Source organism: Alexandromys fortis, unplaced genomic scaffold (genome assembly GCF_014885135.2).
Source record: "Alexandromys fortis isolate MF-2015 unplaced genomic scaffold, M_Fortis_MF-2015_v1.1 scaffold_499, whole genome shotgun sequence".
Taxonomy (NCBI): Eukaryota; Metazoa; Chordata; class Mammalia; order Rodentia; family Cricetidae; genus Alexandromys; species Alexandromys fortis.
Window position 1 is genome coordinate 5,391 of NW_026068364.1, and position 15,351 is coordinate 20,741.

Sequence of the window (15,351 nt, forward strand, 5' to 3'; positions counted from 1 at the left end):
GTCCTTAATTAGGTCTTTCATGGTATAACCTGTGTGCCAGGGTCATCTCAGTTGGCAGTTGAGCGAAGCAATTTTTTGAGGGTGTTCATAGCAACCTTTCAGGAGGGCATGGTCTATCATACCATATCGGAATAGATGCAATCCACAGGGTCACATCCTCTGTGAAAACAAAAGGCCCTTTCCAAAGCATCATGTCCTTAAACCCAAATTCTGAAATCGTAATACCCTTATATCCATTCTGGTTTAGCTTGGCAGCCCATGTAATGAAATGTCTCTCTGTACTTAGCTCCTTCAAAGTCAAAAATTTTAAAGAAAACATAATAATACAAAGAATCCAGATTTTCTGTGAATTTTCCATTTTTACGTGGCTTTTTTAAAATTTCTTTTAATCTATAACTATCTGTACTCTGTCTCTTTAAAGACTTTACCCTTTTTTTTAACATTAACTTTATTCTTTATATTCTTTTTTCTTCTCTCTCTCAAGCCTACGTACATTCATCCAACAGTGTCTGAATCTGTTTTATTGTAATTTTTTTTTATTCCCCAGGAGCACTTTGTTTTGCTCCTTTAAATCATTAAGCGCTTAAGAATCTAAGCTGTGACATTCCTAGGTCAAAAACAGGTACTGCATGCTGGCCCCGCCCAGTCCAACATGGCAGAGCCGCTTGTGTCTCTGATCCTTGCACATTGTACCATTAGCATGGCGGAGCTGCTTGTGCCTCTGAGCTGTGGCACACAATGTCCCCCTTTTAGGCACACAGCAGTCTAGTTGCCATCAAACAAATCGTAGCACTTTAATCCAAATGCTCCATTCAAAGACTCTGTCTCCTGCAGGAGCCAGACAGAGATCGCAATGGTGGCACAGCCCAGAGCCGGCATTTTAAAACAGCCAGTTTTTTCCTGCTGCTGAGCCAGGAAAATTTCAAAATGGAGGACGTACCATTTTGTGCTAGCCCTGGGGCCGCCAGGTAGGAGCGGCATTCAGCACTTTAATTCTGAGACTGAGCGTGCAGCATAGAAATTCTTTTCATCCAAGTTACATCCAAATCTGACACGTATAGCACTGCACAGTTCTAATCCTCCATGCTCTTCCGCCTGCCTAAGCCTGATTTGGCCATCTGCCCAGGTGCAGGCGGGGAGCACTGAGCCATCAGCACAGTCTCAGAGCATTCTCCTTCCTATCCCAAGTGGGAACACAAATATCCAGTCCCATAAAAGCCATTGAAATGCTTTAAAGCCAGAGTTCACGCTGGCAGCATAGCCCCAAGAAGCTGTGCTTTAAAATGAAGCAGCTTTTTTTCTGCTGCTGTTGCTGAATCAGGAAATCTCTCTATGGCACGCCACCAACAAAGAGCAAAACTCTGCGTTAAACTGTTGTTTCTCTGTTTAAAATGAAGCTCTCTCAGGTTTTTAAGTGGATTTAGCCCATCACATCTGGGCACCACTATGTAGTAATAAGAGCGGTGGGGCTGGGTCCCCGGCACCCCGCATGGCTAGCTTATGCCCCGAAATAATTACACGGAAACTGTATTCTTTTAAACACTGCCTGGCCTGTTATATCTAGCCTCTTCTTGGCTAACTCTCTATCAGGGAGGATCTTAACCTGTGTCTGTCTGGAGTGGGAGAATAATGGTGACTCCTTGACTCAGCTTCTTTCTCCCAGCATTCTCTCTGTTTACTCCACCCACCTATGTTCTAACCAATAAAATGGGCCAAGGCAGTTTCTTTATTATAATTAACCAATGTCCTTCCTCCATCACTCAACTTACCCAGGAAGTTGTAAACCCTCCCTAATCCTTAGCCTTTATGTGGTTCTGAGTTCCTTCCAAACCCAGCCATCAGCAGGAAGAGATGTGGATCATTTCAGTTGATTCCCAATTTTATTTCCAGGTGCTGTTCATTCCCAGCACTGTGATGTGCTGTCTGATCTGAGCGGTTGTCTCCTGATGTCCTTAGAGTATTTTGCAGAGAATCTTCACACCACAGAATTTCTGGGTCAGGACCAGCAATATGCAACACAACTTTTCTCAGTGGAGGATCTGTGACTACTGAAAATGAGGAATTTTTAACTTAAAGTTATATAGGTTGGGTAGTGGCAGAATACACCTTCAACACCAGCACTCAGGAGGCAGATGCGAGCAGATCTCTGAGCTTGAGGCCAGCCTGGTGTATAGAGTAAGTTCCAGACAGTTAGTACTACACAGAGAAACCCTGTCTCACCACCCCAATTATAAAATAATTATTAGTCACTATAGTTATATGTAACACAGGCATAGATCACACTAGGCAAGGAAGGCATAGTGGTAGCAGACTGTGGTCGTATGAGTGTAAGGTTTCTTGCTCTTAGTGGATCTGGAAACTGAAATATTCTTGTAATCAGTTTGCTATTCCTTTTCCAGTCCAAACTATAGTCCATGGGACGATCCCACTCACATTTAGGGTGATTCTTTGCCCCACAGCTAAACCTCTGGAAATACCCTCAGTCATGACCAGAGGTGTGTCCTCTAGGTGGTTCTAAATCCAGTGAAATGAATAAAGGTGAACCATCATATTAATGCAACTTTTAAGGGCTGATACTTTGCTGCCTGGTGAAAATGATCATATCTTTCAGAGGCATCATCTTGTGGTGTCTGAAAGATAGCAGAAAAACAGCAAGTGTTCAGTATTTCATCAGAACACTAATCCCATTAAAGAGGGGCTAATTCACATGGTTTAGTAATCTTTTGAAAAGTCCCATTTCTTGATTCCAGAATTGAAAGGCCATCATCTCTAAATAACAGCAGTCTTCAGTATTTCTTACAGGTATTACATTTGCCAAATGTCCTTTGATATGGTTTTGTACGACAAAAAAACATAAACTTTGAATTTTCTTTGCCACTTTATCTTGAAAAGATTTTAAAATTACGTGTTTATGTGTGAATATGCACATGTGAAGACTGGAGATATCAGAGCTCCCTGGAGCCAGAGACAGACAGTACTTGTGAGCCACTTGACATAAGTACTGGGAACCGAACCTCTGTCCTTTGAAACTGAAAAACATTCTTTTAACCACTGAGCCATTTCTTCAGCTCCCTCTAACTGCCCATTTTCATATTTAGTACACCTAGATAACAGCACACAGGACAACAGATCTTAGTTACAAATGACTTTAAAGCAATCAAAGCAGCAGCAACAAAAACATTCTAGGAAAATAACTAGGTAGAATAGCTCCAATCACAGTAATACCAAGAGACCAGCTTTGTAATTTTTCACTTTTAATAAAATTCACACACATTTGAAATCAGATATAGAAAATGATAAACTCCAGAGACTAAGAGGTAGATTATAGTCCATTTTAATCTTTTATTTTGGCCCCTTTTTAAAAATGTGTAATTTCTTTGATCACTTGGATATTATTAAAATGTTATAAAAATATCACCAGTATAGGGTTTAGTGTTTTGCTAATAAGAAGTGCAGCACAAGCCGGGCGATGGTGGCGCACGCCTTTAATCCCAGCACTCGGGAGGCAGAGGCAGGCAGATCTATGTGAGTTCGAGACCAGCCTGGTCTACAGAGCTAGTTCCAGGACAGGCTCCAAAACCACAGAGAAACCCTGTCTCGAAAAACCAAAAAAATAAAAAATAAAAAAAAGTGCAGCACACCCTTCTGCTCACTAGATGCCTGTGATTACAATCACATCCAGCACACACTGCCGCAGAGAGAAAAGCACCATTTTACAAACGCCTGAAGTCAGGGTCTGCATCACAGATGACTCATTTTTTTTTTTTTTTTGAGATGGGATCTTCCTAGGTTTCCTCAGGCTGCTTCAAACTCATAGACTCAAGCAATCCTCATGCTTCAGGGTCCTCAGTAGCTACGACCACATGTATGAACCACTATGCATGGCTCTCAAACAATTTTTTTTAAAGTGTTGAACAGGTCTGAATACTTTCCTCCTGTTACACAAAATTTAACCACGGCATTTAGTTGATTGTAGATTTTCTCCCATATTCATTATTTTTATTATATCTCTCAAGCACGTATTCTCTGAAGAGCTTTGGTTTAAGGCTTTTTACACATGCAAATTTACTTTAAGAGTCCTCATCCATATGAATTTTATAATGATTGGTAAGGGATGACCTATGGTTGAAAAGTTTCCCACATGTATTACATTCATAGGGTTTCTCTCCTGTATGGATTCGCTGATGTGCAATACGCGAAGAGCTCTGCCTAAAGGTTTTCCCACATGTGTTACACTTAAAGGGTTTCTCACCAGTATGAATCCTTCGGTGCTGAATAAGAGCTGAACTTTGACCAAATGACATCCCACATTCCTGGCATCGGTACGGCTTCTCCCCGGTATGAATTCGCTGATGGTTACTGAGGGAAGAATTGCACCTGAATGTCTTCCCACACTCATTACATTTATAAGGTCTCTCTCCAGTGTGCATTCTCTGATGCTGGATGAGAGCTGAACTCTGTCTGAAGGCTTTCCCACAGACTTTACATTTACATGGTTTCTCTCCAGTGTGAATTCTCTCATGAATAATAAGAGTAGAATGGGAACTTAAGGCTTTGCCACATTCATTACAATTATAAAACTTCTCCCCAGTGTGAATTATTCGGTGTCTGTTGAGTCTTGAGATAGAAGTGAAGCCTTTTCCGCATTCATTACACCTGTAGGGCCTTTCTCCAGTGTGAATTCTTTCATGTTGAATAAGTGAAGCGCTCTGACTGAAGGCTCTGCCACATTCGCTACATTTGAAAGGTTTCTCTCCGGTGTGGATTCTCTGGTGATAGCGAAGGGAGGAGCTAGACTTAAAGGTGTTGCCACACTCGTTACACAAGTAGGTCTTCTTTCTGGAATGGATTCTCTGGCCAGGAAGGGATGCGCCAGATGACTTCCTACCTGGATTATATTTAAAAGGGTTATCTCCAGCATGGACTTTCTGGTGTATAAAAAGACCTGACCTTCGACCAAAGGATTTACCACATTCCTTACACCTGTAGGATTTCTCTACAGTGTGGGTTCTTAGGTGTTTATAAAGGGATGTACTGAGAGTGAAGGCTTTGCCACATTCTTTACATACATAAGGCTTCTCTCCAGTATGAGTTATTTGATGTTGGATAAGGGCTGAACTTTGGCTAAAGGCTTTTGAGCATTCTTTACATTTAAATAATTTCTCTCCACTGTGGTTTTTCTCATGTTTACGAAGAGATGAGGTGTTGATGAAAGTTTTCTCACACATACTACATTTATAGCGTTTATCTGATGTGGTTGTTGGGTGATTAGATATACATGATGCTATCTGCTTGAAAGTGTCTTGTTTTTCACATTCTGGTGACTTTTTTTCTCCATGTGACTTTGGACTAAATTCATTGTTTTTTCGGCTTCTTTCTATAGTCAAAGCATTCTTATCCTGCTTTTCCTCTAATTTCCCTTCATATATGAAAGGATTTTCTGACTTCAAGTTCAAAGTTTCATTTCTTTTAGATGTTTTCAGAATCAGTTCCTGAAATGAAGAGTCTTGTGTTTGAGTTGACTTGGTGGTTCTATGACTGTGCTTCAATTCTAGAAAGGGAAAAAGAAACCAAAGATTTTTTTTGTGTGTGATATAAAATTTGACTACTGAGACAAGATATGTAGATTGAATAGGTACTAATGTTATTTAAGTAGTCTTGGCATGCGGTTAATAATATTGAGGGTGGAATAGAAGAGTTAGTAGAGAAACATGACTGATGGGAACAGTAGTAGAGTGAAGAAAAAGAATAAAGCAGACACACTTCAAGAGGGTGATTAAATGGGACAAAGAACTGGAAAATGCACTGTCAGAATCTGAGAGCAAATAATAGTCACCTACATTGTTCTCTGCTAAATGTGCCTTCTTTTGTTTCCTGCCAACAATATCTTTCAGATTCTGTTCAAAAGTTTATTGTGAGAATCCTTTCTTGACTCAGAATATCCACAGTTTATCCCTCCAGCCAGATCCCCGAGACATAACCTCAATCTATAGCCCTGGTGTCCTTGAACTCATGGCTCCTTGCTTTAGTCTCTTGAGTGCTGACATTACATGACCACTTCTGTATCTCTCTACACAAAACAACGAGATCAGCATGTTCTGTCTCTCACAACCTTCTTGACGGCATGTGTGTGTCTGTTTTGTTTTGAGATGGAGTCTTACTATACAGCCCACGTTGGTAAATTAGGCTAGCTTCAAATGTGTAGCAATCCTTTTGCCTCTGCCTTCCTTGTGCTAAGATTATAGGCATGTGCCACCACATTTGGCTTGTTTAGTAAGTCTTTTTTAGTTATACCTACACAATTTGAAGAATGTCAAACAGTCTTGATTAAACATGAATTTCATATATATTAGTCATAAGCCCTCATAGCACCTGTCTTCCCAAACAGAACACAGATGATTGAGATTTCTGAATCAGTTTACACAAAGGACATTAAATTAATTCTATAGAGAAGCCACAAGGTCAAGAACTGTTAAGTTGAAAAGGGAGCCTCATCCATGCATCAAGCAAGAGAAGTGTTATGGTTTGAGTCTGAAGTGTCAACTAAAGACTCATGTATTAAAAGCCTCACTACTAGTTGACTGGCTTAGGGTAGTAACTGGATCATCAGTGGATTCCTAACCCAGCGGGATTACAGAAAGGTGGTGGAAGTCAGGAAGTGGGGCCTTGTTGGAGGAATGGGTCACTAGGGGATTATTTTGTATATCTTGTCCCTACTCTCCCCCAACTACTGGACTGCCATGTTCATGCATCACCCACATGATGCTCTGCCTCACCACAGGCTCAGAAGCAAGGTAGCCAAGTAGTCATGGATTAAAATCTCTAAAGTCGTGAGACAAAATAATTCATTCCCCTTTTAAATGAAAATGGTTTCTCTCTAGTAGTTGTCAGAGCAATGGAAAGTCTAACACACTGCCTCGGGCCTTCTTGTGAAGAAAGGCTGTAGTTCTGAGCCTTGTTTACTAGAGTTCTGAGCACAGCACTACAGCACTGTAGTGTATCTTCCCCGCTGATAAAGCAGGGTGGTGTGAGTAAGAATGCCCCCATAGGCTCATACATTTGAATGTTTAGTCACCAGGGAGTGGAACTGTTTGAGAGGATTAGGAGGTGTGGTCTTTTGGAGGAAGTGTGTCACTAGGAGTGGGCTTTGAGGTTTCAAAAGCCCATGCTAGGCTCAGTTTGTCTCCATGTATGCATGCATTTGTCTCTCTTCCTCATGTCTATGGATCAGGACATAGAATTCTCAGCTACTGTTCTACTACCAAGACTAACTGTGTGCTGCCATGCTCCCTGCCGTGACAATAATAGCCTAAGCCTCTGAAACTGTAAAGTAGCCCTAACTAAATGTTTTCCTTTATGAGAGCTGCCGTGGTATGGTGTCTCTTCACAGCAATAGAGCAGGGACTAAGACAGGCACCAGGGGGATGGCATTTTGTTTCCTATGCATTACTGCCTCTACTATGGTCTTCCAACTAGTTTCCTATCTTTGAGTCTTGCCCTCTGACAACTCAGTCACCACACTGCAAACAAGTAATCCTGCCTAAGGCCATATCTTCCTGTGCTATAGGTTCCTAAAGATCTGCTAGAATGCTAGTGATTCATAGATGAGGTCCAGGTTCGTCCCCATAGTGAAAGGAACTTATTTATTTATTTATTTATTAAAGATTTCTGTCTCTTCCCCACCACCGCCTCCCCTTTCCCTCCCCCAACCAAGTCCCCCTCCCTTGTCAGCCCAAAGAGCAATCAGGGTTCCCTGCCCTGTGGGAAGTCCAAGGACCACCCACCTCCATCCAGGTCTAGTAAGGTGAGCATCCAAACTGCCTAGGTGAAAGGAACTTTTGTCTACATCTGTAGGGATGAAGTAGCTGGGACTGAGATGAAGGACTAACATAATACTAAGGAGGAAAGAGGACAATTAAGATGTCTAGGTTTCCAGACTGAAAATGAATTATGGCACCAATTACCAAGATGGATGCCAAGTCCTAGGGAGTCTTTTTCAGGCATGTCTGTGACAGCTATGGGGCTTCAGAAGAAAACACAAGGAGGCACTGAAATAGCTGTCTATTATTTAGCGATCTGGGGAAAGGTCAGAGCTGAAGCTAGGCATGTAGGAGTCGTCGGCATACAGATTCTATTGAAAGTCAAAGAACTGAAAGAAACACCAGATTCTTTGAACATATAAGAACAAAACTGGGAGAGGATGGTGTTCTGGAAGCCAGAGAGGAGTAAGAAATCAGTTGTGGAGAATACCCTGAAGACTGGGCTTGGGGTTTGGTTGCTGTGCTTGATAGTTATTGCAACTTGACATAAGCTAAAGTCATCAGGGAAGATGGAATCTCAATAAAGAAAATAAGAAAATGCTTACATAAGAATGGGCTGTAGGAAAGCCTATAGGGTATTTTCTTAATCAGTGATTAATGGGGGAGGGTCCATCCTTGCTGGTCACCCTGGGTTCTATAAGAAAGCAGGCTGAGCTAGCCATGAGGAGCAAACCAGTGAGTAGCACTCCTCTGTGGCCTCTGCATCAGCTCCCACCTCCAGGTTCCTACCCTGCTTGAGTTCCTGCCCTGACTTCCTCTGATATGAACTGTGATGCCATATAAACCAAATAAACCCTTTCCACCCCGCATTGCTTTGGCCACTGTGTTCCATCACAGCAACAGTAACCTTAACTTAGACAGCTGGAAAAGGTTTGTTATACAAGCATGAAGACCTTAGTCAATCCCCCAGAATCAATTAAAAAAAAAAAAAAGCTGAGTACAGTGAATTTGTAATTCCAGTGCTGGAGTTACTGATACAGGAGGATCCCTGGACTTGCTCGTCAGCTGCTCTAGCCACACTGGCAAGTTTCAAGTTCAGTGAGAAATTGTCTCAAAAGAAGATGGGGAGCGACTGAAGGAAATATCTGAGGCTCCCTTCTGACACCCATGTACAGATATACAAAATGAGCAGGAACACACACATATCCCCAAGGACTGAAACTTCTGACTACAGTCGATGGAGGTAGCACGGGATTTAAGAACCATTCTTTTATGAGCACAGTACACAAGAAAGAACTGGAGGACTAAGGAAATAAGGAAAGATGAAAAAACAAGAAGAAATGGAAAGCATGTGTGAAGCCTGACTCCAAGGAGAATAAGAACAGGAGACTGGGAATTTTGCTTATAATGGAAGTAATCATAGCTACAAGGGCCTACATCAAGTCTATTGTACCCATTTCAATTCCCAAGTGCCAAGGTCTTAGCTCTCAATTCAGTCTTAGATTGTTCTTTACAATCTACTCAGAACTGTGGCCATCACTACAAACTGAGAAAACACAGGTCTCTACCCTGTCTCAGAGGAAGCAGGGCCATGCCAAACATGGCCTTTCAACCTCCAGAATTGAGACAATGAATTCTAATTGCTTTAAGTTACTGAGTTTTATTTAATGCGGTGTCCCCAGCATCATTATGAACCCTTATGTCTCTTCCACTAAGTGAAGGCCAAAGCATTTCTCAGCCATAAATCACTGCATCCATAAATGTGTCCAAATTACTCATGACCTCCCCCAACACTATTGTTTGCAGGTAGTCTTGTACTTCACATATAAACCACAAATAAACCACACTGCTCTGATGTAAAGACAATTGTGGAAATTCTCTATGTTCTAAGTCACGAATATCAAACATAATTAGTCACTTGCTTCATTTGTCTTTCAATATTTAGGGAGGGGTGTTTCATTTTATTCACACAGCGTGACTTGTTCCTGTGTTTTCTATGTAACTAGAAGCCTACTCTGGCCAGCACTAGAAATGGACATGATGAAACAAGCTGCCTCCACATGGATGTTGAGGAAGAGGCAGATCATAAGCACATGTAGTGAGTGTGTAGAAGGAAAACAAGCACGCTGAGATGAAGAACATGGAGGACGGAGCCCCGACTTAGATGAGTGGAGCCTCATCTGTTCCACAAAGGGACAACAGGGCAGAACCCTGGGAAAGGCAAGGAAGTTGCCACAAGAGCACTTGACCATCGAGAAAAAAAAAAAAAGGCACAGACAGAAAAGGTCAGGTACAAAAGCCTTGAGGCAGAACAAAAGGAGATAAGAGTGAAGATTTTGTTGAAGACTCTGGATTGTGCTCAGCGGGGTGAAAGTCACTAGTTTGAGATTTAGGACTGCTGCAACCTTGTGTAAAATCAGGAAAAGCTACTGTTCCTCTGAACAGACACAACCCCAGAGACTTCAGTGATAGGACAGCAGCCAGCTGACTACCGCTCAGAGTTCAGCACACTCTTGGTGGCAGCTGACATTATAGACAACAAAGGAAATGACAAGGCAGTGGAAGTGATCTCTCACTGGGATATGATAATTAGAACATTTCTGGAATTTAAAAACGTCAAAATTCCAGACTGTTCGTGTATTTGGATGTGACCCAAACCTGTGCAATGCACCCATGGTTCTTAGTATAGCTATGCAGGAAAAGCACCACCTTATTGCTTAGGCTTTGGGTCAATTCTTAAGCAAGAGACCCAAATAAGACACAGAAACCCTGAGCCATGGCCTCTCACCTCTCAGTTTAAAACTTACAAATCCAGGGGCAACAAAAGCCGTTTTACTTGTACATTTTGTTGTTGCTGCTTTTTAAAAAAATTCATTATTCATTTTTATAGGTAAGGATGTTTGGCCTGCACATGTACCGCATGTGTTGCTGGGGCACAACGAGGTCAGAGGAGGGCATCAGAAGCCCTGGAACTACAATTATGAATGGTTATGAATTACCATGTGGGTTCTGGGAACTGAACTCAGATTCTCTGCAAGGGCAGCCAGTGCTCTGAAGAACTGAGTCCTGTTTTGTTGTTTTCTTATCTGTGATTAGTTTTGAAGGGAAAAATAACTTGGAAGTTCAGAAGTGGGTTCTGTCTGACACCATGACCTCAGATACGGATTTGCTGGTCCTCAACTGCCCTTGTGGGATGTGAGCTGCTGCTGAGAGGGAGCCAGGTACGTGGTGGTTTGCCAGGCACATCATGGACACAGAAGCATCCCTAAGCCTCCTACCTGAAGTCCACTTTTGAGAGAAAAAAGGATGACCAATCCTCAAGAGGAACAGAGCAGCATCCTTACAATCCCAGTGCTCAGGGGATTGAAGTAGGAGAAATCTAGAGTTCAATGGCAGCCTGGGCTACAGTCAAAGCCTCCTCAGAACAGAGCAGAAAGCAGCTCCAGCGTCCACTCCTCAGTCATCCACTCAGCTCTGCCCAGAGCTGAAGACGGCAGGTGACCACTCCATCAGGCATCTCAGCCTCTCCCAAGGCAGCTCTGAACCGCAGGCCTACTTCTGCTCAGGCTAATCCCCCTCCCCTCAGGCATCCCATCTACTTCCTTTGAGGTGGCCTCTGGCAGTTTCTGCACAAGTGAGGATGTAAAAGACAACTGTGGCTGCCATCCCAGAAGTGGTCACTTTGGACTAGGAAGAGATGCTCTTGTATAATACAAGGCTGTGAGAGGACAGGGTGGTCTGCCAGCCATGTCGTCTTTTCTAGACCCAGGCCTACTGACTGACCCAAGGGCTAAGAACTGCCCCAATTCCTCTTCCGTCCTTGCTCTCAGCCCCACACACCCTACACACAGCACTGGCCCTGCACTCTCAGGGTGCTCTGTGCCATGCTCTAGTCCTCACTGGACTTTTCCGCAGGGCTGCCCACGGGTGCTTGGTCCTTTATTCTCCTCACGGCACCCAGCTTCATGAGAGCAGGGTCCTGCTTTCTCCCACTACTGCCACTTGGCGACACCTAGCACAGAGCTTGCTCAGCATTTAAAGCCCGTGGTGTGAGTCTTGGCTCACCAGTGAGGGAGTTTGCCCAAGCCTCTATCACCACTGCAATCACGTCCCCTGCCCCCCCCCCCTTTTCAGGGTCACTTCAGGGCAGGCTGGCAAGGTTTCTCTTAACCACCTTGTGGAAACAGTTTCCCAGGATCCTACTCCCATCTGAGCAGCTCAAGGCTTCAAGGGCTCTGACCTTGCTTGTGAGTTCTAACCTTACAGAATTCTCTACTAGAGATCTATATCTAAGTACTTCACTACATCTAAATGAAAACCACCGCCACCCCAAACTCATCAGACTGGGTCTCCAGACTCCTGAAGCAGAGACCTTCATCTAGGCCCCGCTAGCTTTCTACCTTCATTCTTGCAGGAGCTCCCCTGGGCTCCCTGGTTGTGCCTCACTTTCAGTCCATCCTCCGCAGTACGTGTCACAGGACTTCCTGAACATGGCAGCTCTTTGCAAAAACGTAAAACATTAACTGCTAGTGAAGATTATATTATATGCAGGTTCATTCCAAAAGAACACACTGCCTCCTAACCCTGCTCATGTGTGCAGAGCCCCCACTCAAGCACACACACATTCTTTTAAGAACACAATTTTCTATCAACCTAGTGGTAACACACCTTGACAGTGCTCTGAAGGTCGCCTCACTCCTTGACACTCTCTGGACCGTCTCTATCACAGGTCTTGATGGATACCAGAACAAGGACATACATTTTTGTTTGTCTGATTGTTTTTAGCTGTGTTACCAAAGACCTCTGAATTGTTTCTGATTAGAACCAGCGTTCCCAACACTAGCAAAGATTATACGATTGCTGTTTACAGTTAAGTACTTCCAGTTGTCCACATGCAGAATGCAGCTCCCAGAACTGCACCGAGGCACTTGTTTTGGGACCCTTGCGTAGCCTTCCCATCTCATTTCCTTCTCCTTTACAGGCTTTGAGCTTCAGCCTGAGTGAGTTCTTTACCATCCCTTAAATATAGACATTTCTTAAATGATCTCTGAAAACACAACCCTCCTCAGAAAGAACCAACAGGAGAAGAGATCCCAGGGAAGAATAAAAGTGAGCCGGGGCAGATTTCAGCTCCCGTTTGCCCTCCCTCACTCTTGTTTAATTCATTGATAATTTATTGGGTTGTTTTTCATTTGTTTTGTTCTGGGTTGGGGTTTTTGTGCTAAGAATTAAACCCAGAGCTTTATTTGTGCCAGGCAGGTGTTCTTACCACTGAGCTCAGCTCCATCCCAGCCCCCATCACTTCTTGCGGATGGAGAACCTGAAGACACTTCCCAGCCCACACTCCACGCTGCACCCTCTCCTTCACCACACTGGGGTCTGCACACACTCACCCAGAGAGGAGCCTCCAGGTCCTTCTTTCTCCACCTTCCAGGGATCCTCTCCTTGCTGCAGCAGAGAGATCACCTTTGGTTTGGTAAACGGGAATCCTGCTTGTAGACAAAGTTAACTCATTAACTAAAAGCCAGGCAACCATAGAAGACTGAGAAAATCTCTTATGTTGTAGAAATCAAGTGAGCCTAAAATGTTCACCCCGTACGGCCCTTTGCAGAAAAAGTATGCAGACTTGTCGGAAAGGCTACAGATGGGAAAGAGAGGTTCCGGAGACAGAACAAAGCTCTCTGCTTAGAGATGAACCACACAAGCACAGAAGGATTGTGCTGGGGAAGATGCCTGGACCGTGAGGAACCAAGGGAAGAGATGTTCTCGCTGCCATCCCCTCTGCTGCCTGCTGTGCTAATACTTATGTATCCTTGTACAACCCTAAGGCAAAACTCTGCTATGGTTTCACAGTGGCCACAGCTTTCATTCAGGGAAGGCGGTGCTAGATCTCATTCTGAATCTACGCCCACAGGGAACGCCCTTACCCAGGGAGGCCAGGTTGCTGTAGTTCTCCAGCATCACCTCCCGGTACAGGCTTCTCTGAGAGTGGTCCAGCTTCTTCCACTCATCCCGAGTAAAGAGCACGGCCACATCCTCGAATGTCACTGACACCTGTGAGGGAGAGCCAACTTGACGAGCTCCGAGTTCAAGTTAGATACCCTGATTCAAAAGATCTGACCATGAAGGAAGTCACCCGATGTAGCCTTGGGCTTTTACATGCATGTACCCATGTATACATTCTCACACACATATATGCCCGTTCAAACACATGAGAATACGCACACATGCATACCATATCATGCATGCATACACATGACAACCAAACCACCATGGGCTGGAGAAGCCTGAGGGAGCAACATACGGACTGGCAGGAAAAGAGAATAATGAAGATTGGTAAGGGAAAGAATTCACACGGATGAGTGTGGGAGGCAGAAAGGAATTTTCTCGAGTATGTATGTTTATTCTGTCCCAGGGCACCTGATATGCTGCTTGTGGGATTTTGAGGCATGCACCATCCTGGGATCAGGCAACCATAGTGTGTCTATCAAGAAATACAGAAGACTAGAATTGTGAACATGGGGCGCGCTTGCTACAGAATCCACCAGTCACAGAGGGAGGATCAACTCCTCTAAGTAGGACAAGGGCTCCAAATCCTAGTGAAGGCTGAATTATGTGGAGAACTTGCGTCAGGAAGGAAAAAAAGAAAAGCCAAACCAAACCCCTGCTTCCACTAAGAAGTCAAATGGCAGTGTGCTTACCTGAGACCCCGCTTCCCTTTGCTCAGGAGCCATGTTCTCTCTCTCTCTGTAGGTGAAGATGAAGACGAATCTGAGGGAAGAAAAAGAAGAAGGGTAAGTAGCACCTGCTGCTTTGCTCCCATCGGCTGAGACTGGCTCTCCTGCCCTCAGAGAAAAGAAGCAGGAGCTGGGGGTGGGCTTCAGAGAATTGACAGGTCACTACTCTTCTGGTCCGGGACTTCCAGAAGCAAGACTCAGGCGACACTAGACTCCATCAGAGGGGACTCACTGACCCCCACGTGCCAGGCATCATCCTACACTGTTCGCCACAGCTCAGCTGGCACTGCCTGGCCCCTTTAGATCAGAAAATTGAGGCCGGAGTGCAGCCACAGTGGGGACGCATCCGGTCGCACCCGCTCAGACCTGACACGGGTCCAGGACGTGTTCCTTCTCCCCACGCGTTGCCCACACAGCTGTTCTGCTGCTGTCAAGGGGTCGATTGCCTGCTGCCCAGAAAAAACTCCAGAAAGGGGACTAATGGCCCAGGACAGGAGGGTAGCAAGGGAAACATAGCCTGAGTTAGCCCCGCCCAGGCCGTGGGGTGCAGGTCACTACAGTCCAGGATAGAGACATCCGGGAGCGCGCGTTTCTCCGCGTGCCCGAGGCCGGTGCCCGAGGAGGGGGACGCGCCCTAGACGCTGGAGAGCGGGAGGCCGTGCCAAGCCGAACCCTGCCCAGCCCGTCTGGCGTACAAACAGAACTGGCCTTCGCTCACCTTCCCCGCCCTGAGGCTCCGCCACGCCTCACGGAGGCTCAGAGCCGCCGCGCGCGCGGACTCCGACTAGGTACCTTGGCCCCCCACCTCGAAGGGCGCCTGAGACGCCCCAGGGCCCGTGAAGGCTCACGGGAGG

The 15,351-nt window shown here is 44.8% G+C and overlaps 1 protein-coding gene across 3 annotated transcripts; it reads right to left on the reverse strand.

The window, feature by feature from the left end:
* Positions 1-3,132: 3,132 nt before the first annotated feature.
* Positions 3,133-15,351, reverse strand: LOC126495431 (zinc finger protein 354A). Of its 3 annotated transcripts, none has more exons than XM_050133032.1 (5): positions 15,216-15,351; positions 14,462-14,531; positions 13,688-13,814; positions 13,154-13,249; positions 3,133-5,551 (listed from the first exon to the last, which is right to left on the reverse strand). In XM_050133032.1, exons 2-5 carry the CDS (start codon positions 14,492-14,494, stop codon positions 4,071-4,073), a joined length of 1,737 nt encoding a protein of 578 aa, XP_049988989.1. In that variant the 5' UTR covers positions 14,495-14,531; positions 15,216-15,351; the 3' UTR covers positions 3,133-4,070. The 3 variants fall into 3 exon arrangements, with proteins under 3 accessions (XP_049988989.1, XP_049988987.1, XP_049988988.1); XM_050133030.1 differs by having other exon boundaries at positions 13,154-13,252; XM_050133031.1 differs by lacking the exon at positions 15,216-15,351 and adding an exon at positions 14,864-15,134 and having other exon boundaries at positions 13,154-13,252.